The sequence below is a fragment of the Dipodomys spectabilis genome, unplaced genomic scaffold (genome assembly GCF_019054845.1).
Source record: "Dipodomys spectabilis isolate Male_0828 unplaced genomic scaffold, ASM1905484v1 ptg000422l, whole genome shotgun sequence".
NCBI lineage: Eukaryota > Metazoa > Chordata > Mammalia > Rodentia > Heteromyidae > Dipodomys > Dipodomys spectabilis.
The window spans coordinates 6,583,854-6,598,450 of NW_024871099.1; the positions used below are offsets into that span (position 1 = coordinate 6,583,854).

Below are 14,597 nucleotides of genomic sequence, written 5' to 3' on the forward strand. Positions count from 1 at the left end.
GCGAAGCAACTGGTTAATTGTATCTGGAAAACTCTAGTGGCTCTGACATGTGACAAGGGGAAGAAGTCAACAGAGAGTGGATTTGAACACATGGCTGACAGGACAGAGGTTGTCACAGGCTCTGAGTGAAGTTTTATGAAGGTTCCTTTTCCAGGACCCAAGGAACAGGCCAGGGGCTCTGGCTAAGACATATGGGAGACCTTGGCCAAATGTTCCCTAAATCAACTAGAGCCTGGTCCAGGCACTCATGCTGGGCGGGGGGGGTGGGGGGGTGGGTAACTCCTCTCCACCCTTGAACTCCAAGTGGGGTGTTGCTCCCAGGGCGGTCAGCATGAGCCTAGGAGATGCCACAAAGGGTAGGAAAAGTGAAGTCCTCCTTTCCACTTCCCCCCTCACAACTCTACTACTTCCTTGAGCAAAGTCAGCTATTCTCCAACATCCCAAGGGGACAGAAGAGGGGAGGCTGTGCCAAGATGGCTGTCCCTGTGGCTCCTCAGGTACCGGGGAATGCAAGGGCCCAGAGGTCCTCCAGGAGACGCGGGGCAGGGACCTCCCCTGCCTACCCTGGTTTGGATGGGAGAAGGGGGCGACATGGCGCCAAGCACAAGTGCCAGTGGCTGGCTTTCCTGGAGGAGAGGGACTTGCTAGCTGCTGGCGGCTGTTACCACAGCAAACACGGTGAGCTCAGAGCCCTGGGGCCAACCCGGCACAGCTGTGGTCACCAAGGCCTGTTGCCAGGAAACAAGCCAACAACAAGCTCAGCTTTTCCAGTCCCACCCTGCCTGAAGATGGGGAGAGAGAGGGGAGGGGGGAAGAGAGAGAAAGGGGGGGAGAGAGAGCAAGTGAGTGCACATGCCCAGGCCGTCTAGGCCCTCTGGCTCTGGACTGTGGCTAACCCAAGAATTAGGTGAGAAGCTGGAGAGCTGGTTTTGGTGGGTGGCAGGTGGAGGGGAGACACTGCAGCAGTGACTGGCTGACACCTTGAGCTCTTTAGCAGGACCGTGGGCCATCACACTCAACAGGGCTGGGTGGAGAGAAGACCTAAAGGTGAGTATGATGGGTTTGTGTGGGCTCCAAGAGGTGAAGGGCTAGCAATGGAGAGAGAATTGGCCAGTGTGGGGAGCAGAGCAGGCTGTGTGCTCTGGGGACAGGACGAGGCACAGGAAAGACCTAGTGTGTCAGCTAACGGGGAGGCGCCTGCGCCTGGGCCTCCACGGCAGGACCTGACCTGATGCTCTGCCCTCCCGTTTGGAAATGGCACTGAGCCCAGGAAACAATTACATGTGGCAAAGCTGGCCAGGGGCCTGCTTTGACTCTTCCTTACCCACACACTTTCTTCTCATAACCAGAATTTTCTGGAACCCTCATTTTAGGGACTGAGGCCAAACAGGTCAAGATTCTCTTTCTCTAGTCTGAATGGTTTAGCTTCAGGCCTGGAATTCAGCCTCTGTGCCTAGCTATGGGGAAGGTCGTTTAAAACTCTCCTCCTCACCTTCAAAGATCAGGGCCTTTGCTTTGCTACCGGTCTGAATCACATGACTAGATCACCTGACTCACACAGCTCTATCGTTGGAGCCAGCAGCCCTGAAGAGCACAGGCACATTTGGTACAGCCCAGGTCCTATCTCCGAACCAGCTGGCACCAGCTGTAGCCTTCACAGTGCTCTGCTCCTGTGTGCCTGAGCACTACAGAAAACCAGGACAGGCCACCTGGGCAGGAGTTTTAGACAATCCATTTGGAAACCCCTTCCACTGGGCCACAGGTTTGAAGTAGATTTCATAGCTGGTTTAAGCAGTGAGTTGAGGAAAACAAATCAGGCCAGGAATTCTTTTTAGGGAATTCAGAAGAGGATTGTCAAAGTGTTAATAGCCCCACTTGGCCATTCAGGACGAAACCAAGTGTTTTTTAAAAAGAATTAAGTCTCCAAAGAGAAACAGGTAAAGCAGCAGGCTGGTTAATGGAGGAACTGAGCTGGAGGAGTAACTATGACAGACTAGCCCCAGCTGCGTGGTATAGGGTCTATCCCACATTAAAGGCAACATGGTCCTTTAGAGGCCTTCAACAGGGCTAAGGAGCCAGGTCTCCAGGGTGGGCATTGGCTTACAATGTGTTGGCACAGGTTCTTAGCATGGAGGCAAGGCTCATTCACAGCGCCACCCTGGCACTTTGGGAAGCCCGCAGGACAGATGTTTGTGAACATGTGGACGTCATTACTTGGGGACAGAGATCCATTACCATTTTGGGAATGCTGAAAACCATGAACCATATTCCTAGCCAAACTCCAAATTGCTGAACCTCAAGTTGGGCCACACCTATGGTGTAAATGGCATGCTCCTAGATTGGTGAGTAGGGCCACTAGACTCTCCAGCGGGCACCCTAGGAGACTACGAGTCACAAGATTGAGTTAGCACCAAAAGCACATGACCAAGAAGGGGTAGAGCTGGGGTCGAAGCCCTAGTTTGTCAAGTTCAGAGATCTCTATCTTGCCTATTTTACTCTGCGGCTCACACTAAGAAGGTTTGCCAGGCTGATGCCTAAATCCTAGCCATTCAGGAAGCTGATATCTAAGTGGTTCGAAGGCAGTCCAGGCAGAAAAGTCCATGTGAGACTCTTTATCTCCAATTAACCACTCAAAAACTGGAAGTGGGGCTGGGAAGGTGGCTCAGTGGTAGAGTGCTTGCCTCCCATGCATGAAACCCTGGGTTCGATTCCTCAGCACCACATAAACAGAAAAAGCTGGAAGTGGGCACTGTGGCTCAAGTGGTAGAGCATTAGCTTTGAGCTGAAGAGCTGAGGGACAGCGCCCAGACCCAGAGTTCAAGCCCCAGGACCGACAAAAACAAAACAAAACAAAGTACTGGAAGTGGTGTGTGACTCAGGGGGTAGAATCCTAGTTTTAAGTGCAAAGAAGCTCAGGGATAGAGCCCAGACCCTAAGTTCAAGCACTACCACCACAACAAAAAGAAGGTTCTTTGTTAAGCTAGTTGACCTGGAATTTGCCCTCCCTCCCCTGCTGCGCCACCCCACCCACAGGCTGAGCTCCCCCTGTACAGCTGACTCTGAGTAGTATAGTTACTCCAGCATTATGGGGAGAAGAGAAAAGGACCAGAGGGGGAAGTCCCAGGTAGGCGCCAGGGCCCCTCTCGTCTATTAAGTACCTGATCGAGGATATAGTTGCGTTTCTTGCGGGCAGCAATCTGGATGAGGCGGTTGAGGCACTGGGTAGCCTGCTGGATCAGGACGTCCCAGCGGCCAGCATAGTTCCGTTGCCGGCGCAGGCCCATCACCTGTGGGCAGGAGGTGGTGAGGACCAAGTGGCCCAGGGCAGAGCAGAAGCTAGGGGGTGTGCGGTGGCTGAGTTGAGTCCAAAGGCCCCTCTCTTACCCTCATCTTATCCATGATGGCATTGGTACCCAGGATGTTATACTTCTTGGAAGGGTTGGAAGCTGCATGTTTGATGGCCCATGTGGTCTTGCCGGCAGCAGGCAGGCCCACCATCATCAGAATCTACAATGATGAGAGGAATGGGGGGATTATCAAAGAGCAGCAGTGAGACATAGCACCACCATGGCTTGCTAGGGACTGTGGACCCCAGAATTGCTTCTGGAAAATGGAAGCAACGTCTCTACTTCATAGAATAGCTACCAGGATCCAAACACATGATGCTTACCCAATTCTCAGCACAAGACCAACACTGGGTTAGCACCAGTCAGACTCTGCCAGTAGGCATCAAGACAATACAGGGATGGCCATCAAGTGGGACTGGCCCATGGAGAGGGCAGGAAAAGTGGCAGAACTGTGGAGTTGAACTGGAGCCCGAGGTATGCCTACAAAACCACATGTTCCATCTGGAACCCAATAGACACTTGATGGGGCATAAATACCCAACAAGGGGAATGATTTGTTTCTGAGGCCACTCAACTAATGTTCAAGGCTAGGTATGCTGGTGTATGCTTGTAGTTCCAACTACTCGGGAGGCTGAGGCTGAAGATCACTTAGTCTAGGAGTTCAAGGCTAGCCTAGGCAACACAGTAAGACTTCATTGTAAAAACAAAACAAAAAACAAGCCGGGTGCCAGTGGCTCATACCTGTAATCCTGCCTACAAAGGAGGCTGAGATCTGAGGATCACAGTTCAAAGCCAGCCTGGGCAGGAAAGTCTGTGAGACTCTTTTTTTGGGTCCAGTCGTGGGGCCTGAACTCTGGGCCTGGCGCTGTCCCTCAGCTCTGCAGCTCAAGGCTAGCGCTCTACTACTTGAGCCACAGCACCACTTCCAGCTTTTTTTCTTTTTGCTTATGTGGTGATGAGGAATCGAACCCAGGGCCTCATGCATGTAAGGCAAGCGCTCTACCACTGAGCCACCTTCCCAGCCCATGTGAGACTCTTATCTCCAATTAACCATCAGAAAACTGGAAGTGGTGCGGTGGCTCAAGTGGCAGAGCACTTGCCTTGAGAGCTGAAGAGTTCAGGTACAGCACCCAGGCCCAGAGTTCAAGACCCATCATGTGACAAAAAACAAATAAAAAACCCAAATGGCTTTTATGTAGGAGAATAAAGCATACAAAGAAATGTTAACTGAAAAGGGCAGAATGCCAAAGTTATGAGATCTCAATTATGAGCGTGCATAAAAAGATAAAGAATTAAGATAAACTCTGTAACTTTGTTCTTTTTTTTGGTCCGTTATGGGGCTTGAATCAGGGCCTGGGTGCTGTTGGTGAGCTCTTTTGCTTAAGCCTAGTGCTCTACCACTTTGAGCCACAGCACCCACCATGTATTCTAATGTTTCATTGGAGGTAAGAGTCTCATGGACTTTTTCCTGCCCAGGCTGGCTTTGAACTGCGATCCTTAGATCTCAGACCCTGAGTAACTACGATGACAGGTGTGAGCTAGCGCTCAGAAACTTATCCTCTAGCACAAAAAAATAACCACTTGTAAGAAAGGCATCAAGATCTAAAAACAGGTCATCAGTGTAGCACTAGGAGCCAAGACCGTTGTCCTTCATGTTCCTATGCAGTCTTGGTGGGGGAGGGTCCATATTCAAGCTCCCCCTCTCCCCCCAATACTGGGGACAGAGTACACTTAACTATGAAGTGTCAGGATCTCTCTACTCTCCCATTTCTGGCCCTATCAAGGAGGCAGTGTGACTGCTTCCTTCCCTCTTTGGCATAAGCCACACCAATGCCCTCACCTCCCTTCTCAGAGTAGGTAGGAGAAGACGCATTTGCCCCCAAAGTCACTCATGTGGACAGCTTGTCTTCCTTTCATGGTGCCTGGGCAGCAGCATCTCCACTGGCCACCACAAGGCAGCTCTGGAGAAGGAACCACACTCACCTCACACTCTGCCTTGCTCTTTGGTCCAACGGTGCCCCGGATCCTCTCTCCAAGGGGAAGGTGCTGGATGAAAGTGAACCCTGGGAGGACAGAGCAGTAGGGCTCTGCCCGCTGGCCAAAGTTGAACTCCACTGCGCAGTTCTTCACCAGGACATGCGGGTAGAGGGCCTGCCCCCCCAGGGCTTCCTTCTGGATTCGGAAGGCGATGCCCATCCACTTTCCATTCTTGGTAAAGGAAAGTTCCACATCGTTTCCACATTCAAAGTCCTAGGAAAGAAAGAGGAAGTTTGAGCCACACATGGTAGTGCCTATTTGAAAGAGGCAGGAAGATCTCAAGTTTGAGGTCAACGTGTGCTACATATAGCACTGTCTCAAAAACACAAATGCAGGGGCTGGGAAGATGCTCAGTGGTAGAGTGCTTGCCTTGCATGCATGAGGCCCTGGGTTTTATTCCTCTGCACCACATAACCAGAAAAATCCCAAAGAGGCACTGTGGCTCAAGTGGTATAGCGCTAGCCTTGAGCTGAAGAGCTCAGGGTTAGTGCCCAGGCCCAGAATTCAGGCCCCAAGACTGACAAAACAAAAAACGAAAAACAAAAACAACCCCCCCCCCCAATGCAAACAACTAAAACTAAAGAAAACGTAAGGATAGAAACTGTCCACTGTGAGCCTAAGGCCCTGGAGTCACAGAAGGGGAAGGTGACATGGAGGGAAAACACGGCCCACTGTCCAGCTCAGAGAAGCGGGTGGGGGTGAAATAATTTAGGGTGCTCCAAGCATCTGTGCCTGGTGCCTAGGCCAAGTCAAAGATAAAGGAACAGGCATGCTCTACCCTGACGTCAACACTGCCGAGGGAGGTCTACAAAGATGAAAAAGGAAGGAAAGCCAAGTCCAGCTCTGCAAATGCATGCACCTATGTATTCAATACACATTCTTCGAGTTCCCACTTTTCCTTGTCCACATGCCTTGTGGTGACCTGAGCTACACAGAGCCTAGGGACCAGGTGGAAACCAGACAAGGATTCTACACCATATTTCAGGAAGAACCCCTCCCAATGCAAAGGTCTCTGAAGAAGGAACCAACCCATAAGCCAAGTGTGAGCAGCCAATGGAAATGAGGCAAGTTGGGGGAGTAGGAGGGACTCCTGGATTAAGAGAGGTACTGCACATACAAGCTCCACAGTGAGAGAACACCCGGTCAGACAGACTGAAGCACAAAGGTGATGGAGAAGTTTTGCATACAGCTGGAGAACCATGAAGTGACCATATCCATCCATCCATCCATCCATCCATCCATCCATCCATCCATCCATCCATCCATCCATCCATCCACTTACCCACCCACCCATTTGTCCAACAGTTGTTTGTTGCTGTGGTTTAGTGGATCATGTACTATGGCCTTGGACAAGTTTTTTCCTTTTTCTTTTGGCCAGTCCTGGGGCTTGAACTCAGGACCTAGGTACTATCCCTGAGTTTCTTTTACTCAAGGCTAGCATTCTACCACTTGAATCACAGCATCACTTTAGCCTTTTCTGTTTATGTGGTATCAAGGAATCGAACCCAGGGCTTCATGCGTGCTAGGCAAGCATTCTAACACTAAGCCACATTCCCAGCTCTTTAGAATTTTTTTTTTTTAACCAGTCCTGGGGCTTGAACTCAGAGCCACAGTGCCACTTCTGGCCCTTTCTGTTTTAATCAAACCCAAGGTTTTATGCATGTTAGGCAAGCACTCTACCACTAAGCCACATTCCCAACAGACAAGTTACTTTCAAGTGCACAGGATTTTCTTGGACTTGGTTTAAACACAATCAACATGTGAATATAAGCTATGAACACAATGTGCTAGGCACTGAGCTACTTTGTTCCCCACAATATGTTCTAGTTTGGATTTGATAGCAGAATTTTAAAAAAATTGTGTGTGTGTGTGTGTGTGTAGGGTACTAGAGATGGAATCCAGGTTCTTCTAGTAAAATCTTTACCAAATGAGCTAAGTTCAACCACAGTTGTTTTGAACAAGGGAAGGACCTGGTCAAAATTGTGTTTTAGAAAGGTAATTCTGGCTGCAGGAAAGAAGCTTATTGCTAAGGAAGCTCAGCTAAGGAAGTTGGCAAGCTGAAGCAAAATACAGGGTCTGATTTCTGCCATAAAAGTACAATTGAAGCTGGTCACTGGTGGCTCACACTTGTAACTCTAGCTACTCAGGAGGTTGGAGATCTGAGCATCCCAGTTTAAAGTCAGCCCAGGCAGGAAAGTCTGTGAGTGAGGCTCTTATCTCTTATTGGCTGGCTATGCAGGGCCCCCCATCCTGCTATGGAAGTATACAGCATGTGGCGCTAGCACTCACCGCAAAGCAGCCAATCACATCGTTCTCTGCGAACTTGTCTCCATAGTTCTCAAAGCGGCTGTTAGTAGACTTCTTCCCTGTGCCTCCGTAGCCGTAGGAGAAAAGCTCTTCACCTGAACAAGAGAAAGGCAGGGGAGGTTCCACCTTCTACCGCTACAAGTCACAACCACCACATCTCAGCGCCTAGGTGTCAGCCAGCACCCTTCCCATATATCAGTCCTCTTGCTCTTCCAGAAACAAAACCACAGCGGCACCCCAGTATAGATGGTATTAGTAGACCGACTGCATGTTGAATGGCACAGGGAAGGGTTAAGTCTTGGCTCAGTCTTCTCCACCCCAGGACCTTCCCCCTTCCTTCTTTCTAAATTTTCCCTTTCTCTGCAGAGTGGTTGACTTCAGCTTCCTGACCAAGCACACTTAAACATATCAAGCCAACCAAAGTTTGGTGCTGAAGGATTTCCTTTCAACCTTTTCTTCCCCCAATCTCCAAAGACAAGAGCGACCGAATTTACTAAAACTCAAGACAATGATTTTTGTCTTCAAATATAAAAAGCATTGTGGTCCCACCATGAATTTTTCCCCTGGTGGTACTAAATTTGAACTCAGGGCCTTGTGCTTGCTAGATAGCCATTCTACCACTTAAGTCATGTCCCAACTCCTTTTGCTTTCTAGTGTCTCGCTTTTTGCCTGGGCCAACATGGATTGTGATCCTCCTATTTATGCTTCTTCCATCCCTGGTATATAACAGATGCACACCACTGTGCCCAGCTTTCTTACTGAGATGGGGGTTGCATGGCCAATTGCCTTCTCTGTTCCCAGGGTTGGCCTGGAACCACAGTTCTACCTACTAATCTTCATCTCACAAGTAGCTAGGAGTACAGGCATGTAGTACCACCATGGTGCCAGCTCTGTCCCCCTTTTCAGACTAGATCAGGCTCTGCTGGGAAGTACACAGGGCTGAGGAACTTATTTTCAGTATGGTGTTGAGGGCAGGAAACTCATCTTTTCTTTTAAAGAAGGGAATAGTTTTCTGTTTTTGTTTTTTGGTCCGGGGGGCCTGTACTCTGGGCCTGGGCCTTGTCCTTCAGCTCTTCAGCTCAAGGCTAGTGCTCTACCACTTAAGCCACAGAGCTACTTCCAGCTTTTTTTTTCCCTGCTTGTGTGGTGCTAAGGAATCAAACCCAGGGCCTCATGCATGCTAGGCAAGCACTCTACCACTGAGCCACCTTCCCAGCAAGGGGAATAGTTTTCTGAAGACCATCTTGGACTTTCCTGTTAGCTCTTCATAGAAGGGTTACTCTAGAATATTAGTCCTTCCAACTGAAGCCAGGCTGCCCATGGACAGGAAGAACATGTCCTTCTGGGCCAATACTGGGAGGGACGTTCAGGAGTCTTGAGGACCCAGGGGCCAGGGGCAATGCTCTCTCCTCAGGATGACCTGGCTGACTTCTCCTTACCTAGCTGGGTGCTGCAAGAATCCAGGGACCAGCCAATACGGACAACATGGGGGTCAGGCTCTGTAGAAGGAAGGTGCTTCACGGAGATTTCCTCATTGATCTGAGGACAAAAGACAACAAGGCTCATGATGGAATTTCTGGAAGCTGGTGGGTTATGAGGAAATAAGAGGAGGGAAGTTTATTAGGCATTAACCAACTAGCAATGGCTACAGTGGCAGGGGAAGAGGCTCTGAAGTGCCTGTGGCAGAGAAAACCAGGGCCTCTGAAGGGAGTGAGAGCATGCAGGCCAGTGGTGTTTCAAATAGGGATTTTTCACTTTTAACCCTTCCAGGGGAAAAATGAACTATCAAAATATTTGAGAGGAAGATAAATGTCTGTACAGGGCAATCTAACTGTCTCTATCAAAACTAAATTAGCCAAAAGCTGGTGGCTCATGCGCACAAACCTAGCTACTCAGGAGACTGAGCCTGGAGGATCACAGTCTGAAGGCAGTCAAGGCAAGAAAGCCTGTGAGACTCTCATCTACAAGTAACTGCCCTAGAAAGCTAGAAGTGGAATCTTGTCTCAAGTGGTAGAGCACAAGTCTTGAGAGAGAGAGAAAAAAAAAACCTCAAGGGATAAGGCCCAGGTCCTGAGTTCAAGCCCCAGTGGCAGCACAAAACAAAAAGAGAAAAACTAAACACAGGTTGGAAGGGGTAGCTCAGTGGTAGAGCCCCTGACTAGTATGCATGAAACCCTATGTATGATTCTCAGCACCACAAAACCAACATCAAACAGTGCTTTATAAGTCAGCACTTCTAGTATAGCTTACAGATACACTCATGCATGCAAGTTTGTATATATGCAAGGAAACTCAATGCAGCATTGGTTTTTTTATATTTACATTTGCAAGTCAGAAAGAACCATCAACAAGACACTGGTTACGTAATAGTACAATCTTAAAACAAATTACAGGCAGCAGTTACAGAGAACAGGCAGGTCCAAGTACACTGCTGGGGAGCAATGCCTAAGATACTCAGTATTGAGTAACAAGTGTGTGTGTATGTGGGGCTGGGGGCACAAACACCTTTTGACTTGGTCTCTATGTCTGAGGCCCAACTGCTTACTTAATATACCTACCCATCTTTACTGTGGCCTTTGGAATACCGGCTGGGGTGTATTTTAAAACTGTGAAGTAATAATCCATGGTGAGAGCACTGTGTAGTTGTTGCGTTTGGGGTGTTAAGACCCAAGTCTGATACAGCAATATCTGTTCCTAAAACTACTGGAAGATACTACCAAAAGTCTTTCTCAAACATTTCTGTTAGTTACTCCTTATTAGAAAGAGCTTGTGGGGCTGGGAAGGTAGCTCAGTGGTAGAGTGCTTGCCTTGTATGCATGAGGCCCTGGGTTCAATTTCTCAGCACCACATAAGCAGAAAAAGCCTGAAGTGGCATTGTGGCTCAAGTGGTATAGCGCTAGCCTTGAGCTGAAGAGCTCAGGGATAGCGCCCAGGCCTAGAGTTCAGGCCCCACAACCAACCAAAAAAAAAGAAAAAGAAAAAGAAAATCCTTTCCCTTTCTGTTAATTTCCAAAGCACTGTTTTAGAAAATGAGAAAGTAGGGCTGGGAAGGTGGCTCAGTGGTTAAAGCGCTTGCCTTGCATGCCTGAGGCCCTGGGTTTGATTCCTCTGCACCACATAAGCAAAAACAAAAAAGCCGGAAATGGCACTGTGGCTCAAGTGGTAGAGCACTAGCCTTGAGCTGAAGGATAGCGCCCAGGCCCAGAGTTCAGGTCCCATGACTGGATCCCCCCCCCCCCCCCAAAAAAAACACCAGAAAATGAGAAAGCACTATGTAGTTTTGACAGCATTTCCCTGAATGGCACATAAAATAAGATGCCCCTTATTTGATGATGTCTTTCTGTGGGGGTCAGTACTGGGACCTATCACTTGGGTTCCAGTGAGCTTAAGGTCCAGCAATTGAACCATACCAAAAAAAGGAAATCTGCACATTTTCAAAATGAATTACTATAGCAAAAGAGCAATAGCTGATAAGAAAAAAATTTTGAGGGAGGAGGGGGACTTGAATTTAGGGCCTTATATAATCTCATTTGTCTTTCTTGCTCACAGCTGGTTCTCTACTGCTTGAACCATACCTCCAGTCTGGCATTTTGCTGATTAATGGGAGATGGAGTCTCTTGAACTTTTCTGCCCAGACTGGCTTTGAATATAGATTGAGATCTCAGCCTTCTGAATAGCTAAGATTATGGGTGTGAGCCAGTGGTGCCCAGTGTAAGGAGGAGTATTTTTTAAATTGGTGTTTTTCACTTAACTGATCTATACATCTGGAATTCTGCTTTGTTTTGCTGTTTGTCAGTAATTAACTCTTTATGATGAATTTTTGTAACATATTAGAAATTAATAAAGTACACTGATTTCAATTTTCAAACATGCTCACTACCATTTGCTTAAATAAATGGAAATTTGTCACTAAGAAATTTCTGTAAGAGGGCTGGGAAGTTTGCTCAGTGGTAGAGTGCTTGCCTCGCATGCATGAGGCCCTGGGTTCGATTCCTCAGCACCACATAAACAGAAAAAGCTGGAAGTGGTGCTGTGGCTCAAGTGGTAGGGTGCTAGCCTTGAGCTAAAGAGCTGAGGAACAGAGCCTGCCCAGAGTTCAAGCCCCATGACCGACAAAAAGAAAAAAAAGTAATTTCTATAAGAAACATTTTCAGCTAGTTGCATTTAACTAATATAGCTTTGATAAAAACTGTAGATATAGCTGGGCACCAGTGGCTCATGCTTGTTATCCTAACTACTCAGGAGGCTGAGATCTGAGGATCGCAGTTCAAAGCCAGCCAGGGCAGGAAAGTCCATGAGACTCTCTCTTTCTCTTTTTTTTTTTTGGGGGTCCGGTCGTGGAGCCTGAACTCTGGGCCTGGGCGCTGTCCCTCAGCTCTTCAGCTCAATGCTAGCGTTCTACCACTTGAGCCACAGCACCACTTCCAGCTTTTTTCTTTTTGCTTATGTGGTGCTGAGGAATCGAACCCAGGGCCTCTGGCACGCAAAGCAAGCGCTCTACCACTGAGTCACCTTCCCAGCCCATGAGACTCTTATCTCCAATAAACCACTCAGAAAACCAGAAGTGGCGCTGTGGCTCAAGTGGTAGAGCTCAGGGACAGCGCCCAGGCTGAGTTCAAGCCCCATGACCGGAAAAAAAATGTCCAGTTTTGGGTTTTTTTTGTTTATTGTTTTTTGTCAGTCATGGAGCTTGAACTCTGGGCCTGAACACTGTCCCTAGCTCTTCAGCTCAAGGCGAGCGCTCTACCACTTGAGCCACAGCGCCACTTCTAGTTTCCTGAGTGGTTTATTGGAGATAAGAGTCTCATGGATTTTCCTGTCCCGGCTGGCTATGTGAACTGTGATCCTCAGATCTCGGCCTCCTGAGTAGCTAGGATAATAGGTGTGAACCACCGGTGCCTGGCTCTGTGTACATTTTTCATAGAACTTTTCTTCCTCCTCCATTTGAACATTTGTGCGTTTATGTATACATTTATACATACAGTGCATCTTGATTATTCACCCCTTCCCATCATTCTCCCTCGTCCCCTCTTTTGCTAGTTATCTTAGAGATGGAGTCCATCTCTAAGGCCAGCCTGGGCTGGCCTTAAACTGCCATCCTCTACACCTCATCTCTCAGCCTACTAAATAGCGAGGATTACAGGCGTGAGCTTCCATGCCTGGCTTCTAGGTCATTCCCCACCCCCACACTGCCTGTGCCTAGTTCTACAAACCTATCAGTAGATTGGCTGGGCACAGCCAATTCCTTGCAGTTGTGAGCTCTGATCAAGGTGGCTGGGGACAGTCTATTCCATGGCTGGGCCTGCTTCCTGTCCTTATTTTTGCTCTGTTGCTCCCTCTCACCTTCATTTCGAAACACACACGGCCCCTTCTGACCCCGTAGCTGGCACGGGCTCCCGACCACAGGTATGCGAAGCCCTCGATCGTGAGTGGATAGCCACTACTCCGGTCCCGGGCCACCTTGAAGTGCAGATCGCAGTTATCTGTGGAGGAAAAGGCCTGCAATCGGCTGATGCTTTTCAGGTTTTGTTAAGAGTAACAAAATACATTGCCAGGGAGTGTTCCAGGCAACCAATGCACTCTCTAGCCACTCTCACTTTGAATAGGAAGTCTGGTCTAGTGCACACTAGCCTCCTGCTAACCTACAGGAAAGGGACTTCAGCTATGGGAGTCCAATAATGGGACCCAGGAGAAATGTAGATGAACGGCCCCGACAGGAGTATCTCCTCATTTCAGCACTTTCAAATTTAGACTTCTGGCTGGGAATGTGGCTTAGTGTAGAGTGCTTGCCTAGCATGCATGAACCCCTGGGTTCGATTCCTCAGTTCCACACAAAAAAGCTGGAAGTGGTGCTGTGGGTCAAGTGGTAGAGTGTTAGTCTTGAGCAAAGGAAGTTCAGGGGCAGTGCTTAGACCCTGAGTTCAAGCTCCAGGACTGGCAAAAAAAAAACCACCAAAAAGAGAACACCAAAAAAGCTGTGACTCTGATGCACACAATGCCAGCTGAGACTGATGCCCTGGAGGTACAGGCTCCTGTCCCATCTCCTGCTGTGCCCCCAAGGAAGCCTTGCCTGCCCACCTCGCTCATGATAGGCTCTCCCTTCTCCAGAGGTGGGACTCTACTGCCTCAGATCATCTCCCAGACCACGGCTCCCTACCATGCTCAAAAACGGCTAACTTTACTCTGGGTAGACTTTGTCTTTTGAGAGCCTGCAATGAGATTGGGTGTAAGACATTCTGACTCTTCCCCAAGCACAAGGCCAGTACTCTTTCAGGAAATGCAGAATGAACTGCTGGGCTTTTGTTCTGCACCATGCTGAACCACACCCTTAGAGCTTTTTACCCCCTACTTCTCCTTCAAGGGCTCTGAGCTCCAATGCAGTCAGGGTGGAAGCCACTGATGCCGTGGAGAGCAAATGCAGATGGGCAGAGCCCAGGGGAGGCCACACTACTGCTGAGGACAAAGCAGCATTGGTTTCACCACGAATGTGAGTAGCTGATGGAAACTGAGTTCAGTTTCCCCAGTAGCACTCAGATTCCTTTCCTGATTAGGTGGTAACTCTTCAGGCACCTAGGGCGGTTCCAAGCTCTCAGAGGATACTCACTGAAAGACCTCTGGGTGTGTCTCCTCCCTGGAGAGAAGCCTGGGGAAGTGGAATGACCTGCCCAGGCTCCAAGGCTCAGCTGGCCTCCCCTGTGCAACGGTGATGTTTCCCAGTGTACCTGGGATTCTGGAGGTTGGGGTACAATTTCCCAAGGGACTCACACGTGTCGATAGCCACCAGGGTGTCGTCGAAGTCGTCCTCATCCTCTTCGGCAGGAGGCTGAGGAGAGCGTCCCCTGTGTTGGGAAAAGGATGGAGTCACACGAGAACAGTTGGAGGAGGGCAGGGGAGGGGAATAAAGTC

General features: G+C 49.0%; 1 protein-coding gene across 2 annotated transcripts in view; it reads right to left on the reverse strand.

Annotated features, from left to right (window-relative positions):
* Positions 1-14,597, reverse strand: part of Hnrnpul1 (heterogeneous nuclear ribonucleoprotein U like 1) — a 29,352-nt gene that overhangs the window by 6,035 nt on the left and 8,720 nt on the right. For both annotated transcript variants that reach the window (XM_042668143.1, XM_042668144.1), the window contains exons 4-10: positions 14,457-14,530; positions 13,035-13,174; positions 9,131-9,230; positions 7,674-7,786; positions 5,331-5,597; positions 3,385-3,507; positions 3,159-3,287 (exon numbers count right to left, since the gene is read on the reverse strand). In XM_042668143.1, the coding sequence (XP_042524077.1) occupies positions 3,159-3,287; positions 3,385-3,507; positions 5,331-5,597; positions 7,674-7,786; positions 9,131-9,230; positions 13,035-13,174; positions 14,457-14,530 (946 nt within the window). The remainder of the gene's footprint in view (positions 1-3,158; positions 3,288-3,384; positions 3,508-5,330; positions 5,598-7,673; positions 7,787-9,130; positions 9,231-13,034; positions 13,175-14,456; positions 14,531-14,597) is intronic.